At 47.4% G+C, this 14,329-nt stretch overlaps 1 protein-coding gene and 1 long non-coding RNA gene across 6 annotated transcripts; both read left to right on the top strand.

Moving 5' to 3' along the window:
• Window positions 1–4,485: 4,485 nt before the first annotated feature.
• LOC115206677 (uncharacterized) lies at window positions 4,486–7,674 on the top strand. 5 transcript variants are annotated; one of them, XM_029773872.1, is made up of 3 exons: window positions 4,486–4,813; window positions 5,040–5,677; window positions 6,523–7,674. In XM_029773872.1, exons 2-3 carry the CDS (start codon window positions 5,069–5,071, stop codon window positions 7,534–7,536), a joined length of 1,623 nt encoding a protein of 540 aa, XP_029629732.1. In that variant the 5' UTR covers window positions 4,486–4,813; window positions 5,040–5,068; the 3' UTR covers window positions 7,537–7,674. The 5 variants fall into 5 exon arrangements, with proteins under 5 accessions (XP_029629732.1, XP_029629734.1, XP_029629733.1 ...); XM_029773874.1 differs by having other exon boundaries at window positions 4,486–5,464; window positions 5,567–5,677; XM_029773873.1 differs by having other exon boundaries at window positions 4,486–5,580; window positions 5,632–5,677.
• A 1,279-nt stretch (window positions 7,675–8,953) lies between these two features.
• LOC115206678 (uncharacterized) lies at window positions 8,954–10,486 on the top strand. The gene is made up of 2 exons (XR_003880837.1): window positions 8,954–9,025; window positions 9,093–10,486. It is a non-coding gene; the product is annotated as an uncharacterized LOC115206678 (long non-coding RNA).
• Window positions 10,487–14,329: the final 3,843 nt, after the last annotated feature.

Raw genomic sequence — 14,329 nt, 5'->3', positions numbered from 1 at the left:
AGGTTCGGCTCTGCCAGCTGAGAGGGGAGTTCAGTGTTTCCTTTCCACTGTGTCGTCTCCGAGGTGGTTCCTCAAAAGGTCCCTGAAGCAAGTGCTTCACTCCAAAGTGCACCCTATTGTTCTGGGATTGATTTGCACTTTTCGCACCAAAGGTAGGCCTTGAAATACATCCACAGGTACACCTCCAATTGACTCAAATGATGTCAATTAGCCTATCAGAAGCTTCTAAAGCCATGACATCATTTTCTTGAATTTTCCAAGCTGTTTAAAGGCACAGTCAACTTAGTGTATGTAAACTTCTGACCCACTGGAATTGTGATACAGTGAATTATAAGTGAAATAATCTGTCTGTAAACAATTGTTGGAAAAATGACTTGTGTCATGCACAAAGTAGATGTCCTCACCGACTTGCCAAAACTATAGTTTGTGAACAAGAAATTTGTGGAGTGGTTGAAAAACGAGTTTTAATGACTCCAACCTAAGTGTATGTAAACTTCTGACTTCAACTGTACCTGCTGGAGCGCATGCTACGGGTGGGTGCTGCTATGGTGACCAGTGAGCTGAGATAAGGCGGAGCTTTACCTAGCAAAGACTTGTAGATGACCTGGAGCCAGTGGGTTTGGCGATGAATATGTAGCGAGGGCCAGCCGACGAGAGCATACAGGTCGCAGTGGTGGGTGGTATATGGGGTTTTGGTGACAAAACGGATGGCACTGTGATAGACTGCATCCAATTTGCTTAGTGTTGGAGGCTATTTTGTAAATTACATCGCCAAAGTCGAGGACCGGTAGGATAGTCAGTTTTACGAGGGTATGTTTAGCAGCGTGAGTGAAGAAGGCTTTGTTGCGAAATAGGAAGCCGATTATAGATTTAATTTTGGATTGGAGATGCTTAATATGAGTCTGGAAGGAGAGTTTACAGTCTAGCCAGACACCTAGGTATTTGTAGTTGTCCACATATTCTAAGTCAGAACCGTCCAGAGAAGTGATGCTAGTCGGGCAGGCGGGTGCGGGCAGCGATCGGTTGAATTTAAGAGCAGTTGGAGGCCACGGGAGGAGTGTTGTATGGCATTGAAGCTCGTTTGGAGGTTTGTTAACACAATGTCCAAAGAAGGGCCAGCTGTTTACAGAATGGTGTCGTCTGCGTATAGGTGGATCAAGGAATCACGCGCAGCAAGAGCGACATCGTTGATATATACAGAGAAAAGAGTCGGCCCGAGAATTGAACCCTGTGGTACCCCCATAGAGACTGCCAGAGGTCCGGACAACAGGTCCTCTGATTTGACACACTGAACTCGATCTGAGAAGTAGTTTGTGAACCAGGCGAGGCAGTCATTTGAGAAACCAAGGCTGTTGAGTCTGCCGATAAGAATACGGTGATTGACAGAGTCGAAAAGCCTTGGCCAGGTCGATGAAGATGGCTGCACAGTATTGTTTCTTATCGATGGCGGTTATGATATCGTTTAGTACCTTGAGCGTGGCTGAGGTGCACCCGTGACCAGCTCGGAAACCAGATTGCACAGCGGAGAAGGTACGGTGGGATTCGAAATGGTCAGTGATCTGTTTAATAACTTTTGAAAGGCAGGGCAGGATGGAAATAGGTCTGTAACAGTTTGGGTCTAGAGTGTCACCCCTTTGAAGAGGGGGATGACCGCGGCAGCTTTCCAATCTTTAGGAATCTCGGACGATACAAAAGAGAGGTTGAACAGACTAGTAATAGGGGTTGCAACAATGGCGGCAGATCATTTTTAGAAAGAGAGGGTCCAGATTGTCTAGCCTAGCTGATTTGTACGGGTCCAGGTTTTGCTGCTCTTTCAGAACATCTGCTATCTGGTTTTGGGTGAAGAAGCTGGGGAGGCTTGGGCAAGTAGCTGCGGGGGGTGCGGAGCTGTTGGCCGGGGTTGGGGTAGCCAGGTGGAAAGCATGGCCAGCCGTAGAGAAATGCTTATTAAAATTCTCGATTATCGTGGATTTATCAGTGGTGACAGTGTTTCCTAGCCTCAGAGCAGTGGGCAGCTGGGAGGAGGTGCTCTTATTCTCCATGGACTTTACAGTGTCACAGAACTTTTTGGAGTTAGAGCTACAGGATGCAAATTTCTGTTTGAAAAAGCTAGCCTTTGCTTTCCTAACTGACTGTGCGTATTGATTCCTGACTTCCCTGAAAACAGATTGATCCGTTTGGCTGGGCGGCCAGCTCTAGGAAGAGTCTTGGTGGTTCCAAACTTCTTCCATTTAATAATGATGGAGGCCACTGTGTTGTTGCGGAGCTTAAATGCTGCAGACATTTTTGGTACCCTTCCCCAGATCTGTGCCTTGACCTAATCCTGTCTCGGAGCTCTACAGAAGATTCCTTCGACCTCAATGGCTTGGTTTTTGCTTTGACATGCACTGTCAACTGTGGGACTTTATATAGACAGGTGTGTGCCTTTCAAAATCATGTCTAAACAATTGAATTTACCACAGGTGATCTCCAATCAAGTTGTAGAAACATCTCAACGATGATTGTTGGAAACAGGATGCACCTGAGCTCAATTTCAAGTCTCATAGTGTAACAGTATAGGTTCCGTCCCAACCTGGGCTCGAACCAGGGACCCTCTGCACACATCAACAACTGACACCCCACGAAGCATCGTTACCCATCGCGCCACAAAAGCCGCGGCCGCGTTGCAAGGGGAAACCCTACTTCAGGTCTCAGAGCGAGCGACGTCACTGATTGAAACGCTATTAGCGCGCACCACCGCTAACTAACTAGCCATTTCACATCGGTTACAATAGCAAAGGGTCTGAATACTTATGTAAATTAGATATGTTTTATACATTTGCAAATGTTTCTAAAAACCTGTTTTTGCTTTGTCATTATGGGGTATTATGGGTAAATTGATGAGAAAAAAGGGGTCTGAATATGCACACAAACTTTGGACAACTGTTAAATAGGCATATCGCAATCAAGATAATTTTTTGCATGGTATTTGATGTTTAAACCTGGGTTTGAAGATGATTCACTTGTTCTTATTTACCATCTAGAACGATAAGAGATTGAGTAGGTGGACAGAAACACCTGCGCATATAAGCTGTAACCAGAATAAAGAATGAACGAACACGTGAGAGAAAAATCTAAAATAATGTTAGAAATTAGCAAAAATGTACAACTAATAATACATTATGTACATGATTTAATTAAAGGAGAATCCATTATGCTTCTTGTTTACTATTGTTAGGGCTGCTGTCAATTCAATTCTGGTATCAGAACCAAATTTAACACTAGGCTACTGAATATATTTTCAGCTGTTTATTAATAGAATTAGTCAAGCAGAATAAATGGTAAATGCAATGTTGGTATATATGGGTTCACTGTAACACCTCGCAGGGCAAACAGAGAACTGAAAATGACATCATAAGTTCTTCATTAAATACTCTGACAGAGATAGTTCCAGCTCACTGCTGGCCTGTCAGAGGGAGGATGAGCGTGGTTTAAACTTACTCATCCTATCGTTGGCGTGCAGGCTGGTCCCAGCCTCTAGACGCATCTTTGTTGCCAAGCATAGTTGTCTTCTAGCTTATCTTCATGTGTGAACCCGAGAGTCAGACACCCAAGGACAGTGCCTGTTTTTATGCTACAGTTAGGACAGTTTCTGCTTCCATTATACCAGCCCCTCCGGGACACCTGTCCTTGAGCGGCCCCACAACCAGGCATTGTGTGTGTGTGTGTGTCACGAGTCTACTCAGCCTACACTCCTACTAGCCAGCAACCCTCCAGTTAGTCATGTGTATTATATGTTGCTCAATCTATGTTAATACAATATAAACCTCTTAGTGCATTACAGTCCGTTCATACTTAGGCCTACATCTACTGTAAATGGTAATGCATCACATCTAATAAGTGAAATAAAACCCAACACTATACATTCCTCTTGCCATAGGTCTTCTGGAAGAATAGAACACTTGACCTGGTCATTGTCACCAAACCCAAAAAACTATTTTTTCCCCTCTCACCTATGATGTTGGGCCAATAAACCAAAACCTTCTTGTGCCATATTCAGTCAGTTCCTACTATAACCATGTCACCGAGGTCATCCGAATTGGTGTTATGTTAACACCGATGATGCAACCTTTCATCGACCTCAACCTACCGATAGCAAAAATATCTCGAAATGTATTCGATTTTTATTTCTGAACTAATCTATGCGGTTATAAAATCCCGAATCGGTAGTATACGGCAGTCACCGAAGGGTTCGCTGTCTGATTCACCGAGCTATAATTATATATATAATATAATATATATAATAATAAGAACTGGGTCTGACTCGTTCTCCTCGTGTCACAGGGAACTCTGTACCACGCTGGCGACCAGGTCTGCGGCTAAATTGAAGTCGTCCTATTTTCATCCTAGGTTTGCGCAAAACCCAAGTCGTTAACTGGACTTTAAATTGAGGATCTGGCCATAAAACTATTAACTGCTAATCAAGTGGATGACCACACACACACACACACATGAATAATACAGTATTATAACTGTAGCACACCGTCGACTACACGTGACTGGAGAGCTTTAACTGTATCCACCGGGGAACCAGGGACCAATCAATGACGTGTTTCCGAAGCGTCGATTTACCGACGGAAGAAGGAAAAACAACTTTATATCGGAGTTGAGATGGCTACGCATTTTCATGGCATAAGGCTAGTAATCATATCATTTCTCCATTGAATACAGACGGTCGACGTAAACAACCCTCGTCGAATATTCAAAACGGGATTACAATAATGAGATGCATCCACCAATCCAAAGAAAGGAAAGGCGGAAGTCAGGCAGCCCGGTGAGTCCCATCGTTAGGTCCGGAGACACATGTATAAACCTGTCAGTATAGCCATAATCTGTGATAATACAAGTAAATGAACAAAGAAGTAGACCAGACCCAGCTGCTATTGCATTTGGTGTCTATAAGAGACATCTAGTTAAGTAGACCGGAACTGACCTTTTTTGTTGTTGTTGTTTGTAAACGGCGAGTGAACCATCTTCATTTATCCACCATCTGCGTTCAGGAGGAAGTGGAACATGTAAACACACAACAATGTCAGCCGTAGACCTAGTGCTCTGCAACCAGACCATACTTCTGCACACTTATCAAGCTATATCAGACCCATATCCATCCATACAGAACACCTGTCGGCTCTGCGGACAAAACCTGCTCATCAAGGGGACATTACAGGCAACACGAAGAATATTTGACAAGCCTAAAGCCTCAAAGGAAAAAAAGTTATGTGATAGATTCCTTGCCACCGGTTTAGTGCTAACTGAAGCACCAGGGGTGAAATCGGGGAGAATTTGTGCAAAGTGTTATCGACTATTTCTCAGGATAGAGGAATCTTTAAGCGTTTTAAAGAAATGGCAATCGGAGCATCAGACACCGGGGACGAGCAAGAAGAGGAAGCGTGAACTGGAACAGAGTCCATCTGGAACAGACAAGGGAACCAAGAAGACATCTGAACGGGAACCGAGTCCATCTGAAACAGACAAGGGAACCAAGAAGACATCTGAACGGGAACCGAGTCCATCTGGAACAGACAAGGGAACCAAGAAGACATCTGAACGGGAACCGAGTCCATCTGGAACAGACAAGGGAACCAAGAAGACATGTCCTCCCTATAAAAAGGTTCCCCCGAGGAGCAGTCTTGTCGAGGTAGTTATACAACATTGGACTAAAGGAGTCTAACGTTACTCCATAGTCCAAGGACCTTAGACATTATAATTAAAGGGCGAATTGCCTCAAAAACAGCCAAATACTCCCAACTAATCGCGAATCGATTCTCAATTTCGGTACGATTATAGAAACATAAATCCATATACTTTCATATCAAAAATAATTTCACAAATGCAAAATACACACTTATTGTATAGCGTTTGAACAGTTGCAGCCGACTATTTTTCAGTGACAACACATTGTTGCTTTTACTCACAGGTGTTCAGACAGCAGACAGCAAAATAGTTCAGGACTCTGTCTTCTGTTTGTTTTCAGTAAATAAGCGCTGTAACATGGAAATATGGCCGTAACTCTATAAAGGTGTATCAATTTAACCTTTTGTGTTTAAAAAATAAAATAAAAATGTATTTCTCGCCGATATTAAATACGGTTATTTTAATGCTACCAAACAAATCGTACCGCAAGCGATGCATGTTAATGTTAAGACCAAGTATAGTGGCTCTTAAAGCAACATGCATCACATTATTTACATTTTAGTCATTTAGCAGACGCTCTTATCCAGAGCAACATACAGTAGTGAATGCATACATTTCATTTCATACATTTCTTTTTTTTCTGTACTGGTCCCCCGTAGAAATCGAACCCACAACCCTGCCGTTGCAAACACCATGCTCTACCAACTGAGCTACAGGGAAGGCATCACCTAGCCAACTACAAAGCGCTACTCCCAAAACCACATGCATATACTTGTACTGTAGTATTCGTGCCTTCTGTATTTTCATTATAATACTCTATTGGTCTATTAATTTCACATTATTTTGCAGGTTGTCATAACATATCCTAACCAATTGGATCCAAAGCTGAAAAAGAGGGTTGAGAAGGTTTCATCAGAATTTTCCGGAATGGTTGAAAACTTGGGAAAAGGCAAATTGACGACATTTGTCAGGTTAGCCTTGACGAATGAAACCATGTGTCAAGAAATCAGAAAGCAGATGACACAGAAAATAGAAGCAGAGGTCAAGGCGTATGCAAGACCCTTAAATTACCTGACTTCTGCTGAACCTTGCATCTTGAGTAGTACCTCGTTGGAGAATATGAAGTGTTTTTCATACAAAGCGTTGGATGATGAGTTGTCCAGGAAGACACCATGGCTTCATACCACCATCAATACTGCAACAGGGGGTTCCACCATCCATAACTGTGTAGCTGCCTCGGTGGCCCTGAGAGGTAGAAACCCCAGGCTTTCTGCACTGGCCTATGTCATCAACTCAACACTGACCCAAGGGGGGGTTAAGCCCATTTTCAAAAGACTGTCTAAGATGGGCATAACAACCACACACAGCAATGTCCTAAATAAGCAGAACGAGATGAAGGCAGCTGGGTACAACATCAACATCAAATGCTGGAGGGAGGACTGTGAGCTGTTTTTCCAACATAGTGTCAACGGTGAAGTCTGCCCACGACCCCCTCCTACTGCTAAACCGACAGAGGAGACCGGAAGAGAGGAAGAAGAGGAGGAGGACGAGGGTCCAGTGGAGGATGAGTTTGAAATAGAGCTGGACTGGGGTCCACTGGAGGAAGAGGGTGAAGGAGATGAGGAAGAGTGGAGTCCACTGTCAGAACAGACAGAAAGAGAGGAGGACAGAGGATCTACATTGCAGGGAGAGAGAGGAGAGGAGAAAGACAGGGGTTTCCTGCTAGGAGAGACAGAAAGAGAGGAAGAGGGACAAACATTATCAGCACTAGAAGGAAATGACAGACAGGAAGAGGACTCTGATTCAACAGTGGATTCAGAGACTGAATACTTTGGATTAAACCTCACCTGTGAGAGTGATTAGAGAAGTAGCCTGACAAAGAGTCTGTAGATTACAGATCTAGACCTGGGCTACATCTCTGAACAACAAGGGACCAATCATAGCATGCATCCCAAATGGCACCCTATTCCCTATATAGTGCACTACTTTAGACCAGAGCCCTATAGAACCCTATTCCCTATATAGTGCACTACTTTTGACCATTGCCATTTGGGACAGAATCATACAGTGAAATTACTCATGTTGAGGGGGTCAGAATGTGAGGTCTACTGTTCCTGGTGTGTATTGAGGGGGTCAGGATGTGAGGTCTACTGTTCCTGGTGTGTTGAGGGGTCAGGATGTGAGGTCTACTGTTCCTGGTGTATTGAGGGGTCAGAATGTGAGGTCTACTGTTCCTGGTGTGTATTGAGGGGTCAGGATGTGAGGTCTACTGTTCCTGGTGTGTATTGAGGGGTCAGGATGTGAGGTCTACTGTTCCTGGTGTATTGAGGGGTCAGGATGTGAGGTCTACTGTTCCTGGTGTGTTGAGGGGGTCAGGATGTGAGGTCTACTGTTCCTGGTGTATTGAGGGGTCAGGATGTGAGGTCTACTGTTCCTGGTGTGTATTGAGGGGTCAGGATGTGAGGTCTACTGTTACTGGTGTGTATTGAGGGGTCAGGATGTGAGGTCTACTGTTCCTGGTGTATTGAGGGGTCAGGATGTGAGGTCTACTGTTCCTGGTGTGTTGAGGGGGTCAGGATGTGAGGTCTACTGTTCCTGGTGTGTGTTGAGGGGTCAGGATGTGAGGTCTACTGTTCCTGGTGTGTTGAGGGGGTCAGGATGTGAGGTCTACTGTTCCTGGTGTGTATTGAGGGGGTCAGGATGTGAGGTCTACTGTTCCTGGTGTGTATTGAGGGGGTCAGGATGTGAGGTCTACTGTTCCTGGTGTGTGTTGAGGGGTCAGGATGTGAGGTCTACTGTTCCTGGTGTGTTGAGGGGGTCAGGATGTGAGGTCTACTGTTCCTGGTGTATTGAGGGGTCAGGATGTGAGGTCTACTGTTCCTGGTGTGTGTTGAGGGGTCAGGATGTGAGGTCTACTGTTCCTAGTGTGTTGAGGGGGTCAGGATGTGAGGTCTACTGTTCCTGGTGTGTATTGAGGGGTCAGGATGTGAGGTCTACTGTTCCTGGTGTGTGTTGAGGGGTCAGGATATGAGGTCTACTGTTCCTGGTGTGTGTTGAGGGGTCAGGATGTGAGGTCTACTGTTCCTGGTGTGTGTTGAGGGGTCAGGATGTGAGGTCTACTGTTCCTAGTGTGTTGAGGGGGTCAGGATGTGAGGTCTACTGTTCCTGGTGTGTATTGAGGGGGTCAGGATGTGAGGTCTACTGTTCCTGGTGTGTTGAGGGGTCAGGATGTGAGGTCTACTGTTCCTGGTGTATTGAGGGGTCAGGATGTGAGGTCTATTGTTCCTGGTGTGTTGAGGGGTCAGGATGTGAGGTCTACTGTTCCTGGTGTGTTGAGGGGTCAGGATGTGAGGTCTACTGTTCCTGGTGTGTTGAGGGGCCAGGATGTGTGGTCTACTGTTCAGGGGTCAGGATGTGAGGTCTACTGTTCAGGGGTCAGGATGTGAAGTCTACTGTTCCTGGTGTGTATTGAGAGGTCAGGATGTGAGGTCTACTGTTCCTGGTGTGTTGAGGGGGTCAGGATGTGAGGTCTACTGTTCCTGGTGTGCTGAGGGGTCAGGATGTGAGGTCTACTGTTCCTGGTGTGCTGAGGGGTCAGGATGTGAGGTCTACTGTTCAGGGGTCAGGATGTGAGGTCTACTGTTCAGGGGTCAGGATGTGAGGTCTACTGTTCCTGGTGTGTATTGAGGGGTCAGGATGTGAGGTCTACTGTTCCTGGTGTGTATTGAGGGGTCAGGATGTGAGGTCTACTGTTCCTGGTGTGTATTGAGGGGTCAGGATGTGAGGTCTACTGTTCCTAGTGTGTTGAGGGGTCAGGATGTGAGGTCTACTGTTCCTGGTGTGTTGAGGGGGTCAGGATGTGAGGTCTACTGTTCCTGGTGTGTATTGAGGGGTCAGGATGTGAGGTCTACTGTTCCTGGTATGTATTGAGGGGTCAGGATGTGAGGTCTACTGTTCCTGGTGTGTTGAGGGGTCAGGATGTGAGGTCTACTGTTCCTGGTGTGTATTGAGGGGTCAGGATGTGAGGTCTACTGTTCCTGGTGTGTATTGAGGGGTCAGGATGTGAGGTCTACTGTTCCTGGTGTGTTGAGGGGTCAGGATGTGAGGTCTACTGTTCCTGGTGTGTTGAGGGGTCAGGATGTGAGGTCTACTGTTCCTGGTGTGTTGAGGGGGTCAGGATGTGAGGTCTACTGTTCCTGGTGTGTATTGAGGGGTCAGGATGTGAGTGCAGTGTGTTTACAACGGTATTAAAGAGACCAGCTCCATTTAGATGTTCAATTCAAACCTTATTGTCCCAGCAGTGAGTATTTCATTGTGCAGCTAAGAGTACAAAGCTGCTCAACGCAAACTTTCATTTTTGTTATTTGGTACTTCCCCAAATGGCACCCTATTCCCTATATAGGTCTCTGGTCAGAAGGAATGCACTGAATGAATTGGGTGCCATTTGTGACGAAACCCTTGAATAGAAAAAATAATAAAAAAGAAACTTGTTCATGTCTGGGTTATTGTTCAGGAAACAGAGGTCTTACCTGAACCTGTCCAATAAGAACACAGGTTTTTGTTTTGCTACATCGTGTTCTACCCGTTGCTGCTGTTACCACGACACTATCAATGATGTCACGGTCACATGTTTGTCCTGTAGCCCTCAGGGACAGGTCTGTGTTCTTGTGACTGGGACAGATGGCGTCTCCAGGTTAGGGTAATGGAGCCTGGGAAGCACAAACATCCACTTTGTTACGTCCATGTTGTTATAATTATATTTCATTTGTTCTCAATTAATTATCTGGGTAAATAAAAGGTTAGATGAACACAAGATTTGACCTGTCTTTATCATGATGGACACCAGGCAGCCACCCATACAGCCTTGTAAATGATGATGGCAGACATTTTGTTTTCTCCCACAGCACGATGCCAAACGCCCACACGCCCCCCTTGAAGCTGTAATAGTTGGTTTTCTGACTGGCCAGGTCACAGTGCACCCACCACCTGTAAGTACAGGTCCGAGATCAGAACTAGTAAATGTTCTGTAGCTGTGTGTATGGGTTACTGTCTGTAAGAAATGATCGTAGGTCACAGTGCACCACCTGGAATACAGACCCCAGAACATTTACTGTCTGTCTAAGGTCAGGTCCCAGACCAGTAATGCAGGTGGCAGTTGGTGTCATAAGGAATGAGTGGGAAGAGGAGGAAACTGGCTACCATTTTGGATCGGAGGTGTTCCATGGCCAGTGTGATGTGATAAGAGGTGATGGTGAGCAGGCTCTGTAGCTCAGGGTCAGGGGTCATCTCGTCTCTGTGGGTCTGAAGGAAGCGCCAACACACAGGGCTCTGGGAGAACGACACACAGGACTCTGGGAGAACGACACACAGGGCTCTGGGAGAACGACACACAGGGCTCTGGGAGAACGACACACAGGACTCTGGGAGAACGACACACAGGACTCTGGGAGAACGACACACAGGACTCTGGGAGAACGACACACAGGGCTCTGGGAGATCGACACACAGGGCTCTGGGAGAACGACGCACAGGACTCTGGGAGAACGACGCACAGGGCTCTGGGAGAACGACGCACAGGGCTCTGGGAGAACGACGCACAGGGCTCTGGGAGAACGACGCACAGGGCTCTGGAGAACGACGCACAGGGCTCTGGGAGAACGACGCACAGGGCTCTGGGAGAACGACACACAGGGCTCTGGGAGAACGACACACAGGACTCTGGGAGAACGACACACAGGACTCTGGGAGAACGACACACAGGACTCTGGGAGAACGACGCACAGGGCTCTGGGAGAACGACGCACAGGGCTCTGGGAGAACGACGCACAGGGCTCTGGGAGAACGACGCACAGGGCTCTGGGAGAACGACGCACAGGGCTCTGGGAGAACGACACACAGGGCTCTGGGAGAACGACACACAGGACTCTGGGAGATCGACACACAGGACTCTGGGAGATCGACACACAGGGCTCTGGGAGAACGACACACAGGACTCTGGGAGAACAACACATAACACAGAATTCATGTTGTTGTAGTAAATATGTTGTAGATGTTTCTATTCCTTATGGAGACTAATATAAATAATGCCGACTCCCAGAGTGGTAGATTATCACACAGTATTTGTAATTATTTTGGTCATGGGATGGTCAGTTTCTCATTTGGGTCTCAGGCTGAAAAAGTTTAAGAACCCTAAATGTAGGGAATAGGCTGCCATTTGAGATAAACTGTGTGACCCCTTGTTGCCCCCTCAGTCTCAATGGATATTTCATCTCTGGTCATTATGGGTATAAGATTATCAACTGTCTCAGAGGTTGAGGAGTGTACTGGTGGTAGCCTAGCCTAGCGTTCCCTCTTTGGTGATCTGGTGGTAGCCTAGCCTAGCGTTCCCTCATTGGTGGTAGCCTAGCCTCGCGTTCCCTCATTGGTGGTAGCCTAGCCTAGCGTTCCCTCATTGGTGGTAGCCTAGCCTCGCGTTCCCTCATTGGTGGTAGCCTAGCCTAGCGTTCCCTCATTGGTGGTAGCCTAGCCTAGCGTTCCCTCATTGATGATCTGGTGGTAGCCTAGCCTAGCGTTCCCTCTTTGATGATCTGGTGGTAGCCTAGCCTAGCGTTCCCTCTTTGGTGGTAGCCTAGCCTAGCGTTCCCTCTTTGGTGATCTGGTGGTAGCCTAGCCTAGCGTTCCCTATTTGGTGATCTGGTGGTAGCTCCTCGGGGCCCTCTCTCTCCCCAGCCTCTCCTCAGGGCCCTCTCTTGCCCCAGCCTCTCTGCTCCACTGGGCCCTCTCTCTCCCCAGCCTCTCCTCTCTCCCCAGCCTCTCCTCAGGGCCCTACCTACCCGTCTAACCCTACCCACCCACCCGTCTAACCCTACCCACCCACCCGTCTAACCCTACCTACCCACCCGTCTAACCCTACCTATCCACCCGTCTAACCCTACCTACCCACCCGTCTAACCCTACCCACCCACCTAACCCTACCCACCTGTCTAACCCTACCCACCCACCTGTCTAACCCTACCCACCTGTCTAGCCCTACCTACCTACCTGTCTAACCCTACCCACCTGTCCTCTTAAAAGAGCCCCTGGTGAGGGTACATCCGTTCCATAACACTCCACATTAAACTGTAAACTGGCACTGCCCAACAATAGACAGACGTCGTCTCGGCCTAACTCACCGAATCGCTGTAAACAAGAGACCCGAAAGCCTGCTGCTGTGTTTCTCTGCCAGTATCTGAAAGTCAGAACCCTTGAAGAGAAGACGCTCGTTGAGAGGAAACAGACATACATTAAACACATCGTGCCCTGTGTTATTGGAGTCAGCAGGAGGGGTATGGTTTGTGTGTGAACCACACTTCCTGGAGGGGGAAATGCACAGGTGCATCCAGTGGTTCTGAAAACCCCCTGACACTGAGAACGAGCTGTCTGACAGAGACATTTACAGCATCTATACGATGAACACCTAGGTCTACTAAATGTTGAGGAACTTTCTGTATCGTGACAGCCTTTTGGTCGGCCGTCATTGTAAATAAGAATTTGTTCTTAACTGACTTGCCTAGTTAAATAAAACGTTAAATAAAATATAGTATTACTTTTTTGGTCAGTCGGGCCAATTATGGGCAGTGAAGGATATAATAAATCTGAATTATATAGTGTATATCAATGAGGAGTATGAAGCTGACAGCCACACATCTTCAGTTGGAAAGAGATGCTTCACAGTGAAGTCTGGACTCGTATCATTCACATGGTTTAATACAGTTTGATATTATCTGATAATATGGTGGGTGTAGATTTGAAAGTTCCGGTTTCTCAAATGGCACCCTATTCCCTATAGAGTGCACTAATTTTGACCAGGGCCTATAGGGAATAGGGTGCCATTTGGGACGTACACTGCTGTCAGGTATACAGTAAAATGTCACGCTGGGCGTCTTTGTTTCGGGGAAAGATGTTCCGTTAGAGCTAGCAGCTCCTAGCTGGTCCGGTACGTTAGAGCTAGTAACTCCTAGCTGGTCCGGTCCGTCAGGGCTAGCAGCTCCTAGCTGGTCCGGTACGTTAGAGCTAGTAACTCCTAGCTGGTCCGGTCCGTCAGGGCTAGCAGCTCCTAGCTGGTCCGGTACGTCAGAGCTAGTAACTCCTAGCTGGTCCGGTCCGTCAGGGCTAGCAGCTCCTAGCTGGTCCGGTACGTTAGAGCTAGTAACTCCTAGCTGGTCCGGTACGTTAGAGCTAGTAACTCCTAGCTGGTCCGGTCCGTCAGGGCTAGCAGCTCCTAGCTGGTCCGGTACGTTAGAGCTAGTAACTCCTAGCTGGTCCGGTCCGTCAGGGCTAGCAGCTCCTAGCTGGTCCGGTCCGTCAGGGCTAGCAGCTCCTAGCTGGTCCGGTACGTTAGAGCTAGTAACTCCTAGCTGGTCCGGTCCGTCAGGGCTAGCAGCTCCTAGCTGGTCCGGTCCGTCAGGGCTAGCAGCTCCTAGCTGGTCCGGTCCGTCAGGGCTAGCAGCTCCTAGCTGGTCCGGTCCGTCAGGGCTAGCAGCTCCTAGCTGGTCCGGTCCGTCAGGGCTAGCAGCTCCTAGCTGGTCCGGTCCGTCAGGGCTAGCAGCTCCTAGCTGGTCCGGTCCGTCAGGGCTAGCAGCTCCTAGCTGGTCCGGTCCGTCAGGGCTAGCAGCTC

This window comes from Salmo trutta, chromosome 13 (genome assembly GCF_901001165.1).
Source record: "Salmo trutta chromosome 13, fSalTru1.1, whole genome shotgun sequence".
Lineage (NCBI taxonomy): Eukaryota > Metazoa > Chordata > Actinopteri > Salmoniformes > Salmonidae > Salmo > Salmo trutta.
The sequence above is the reverse complement of the archived record's forward strand: the minus strand, read 5'-3'. Positions and strand labels throughout refer to the sequence as shown.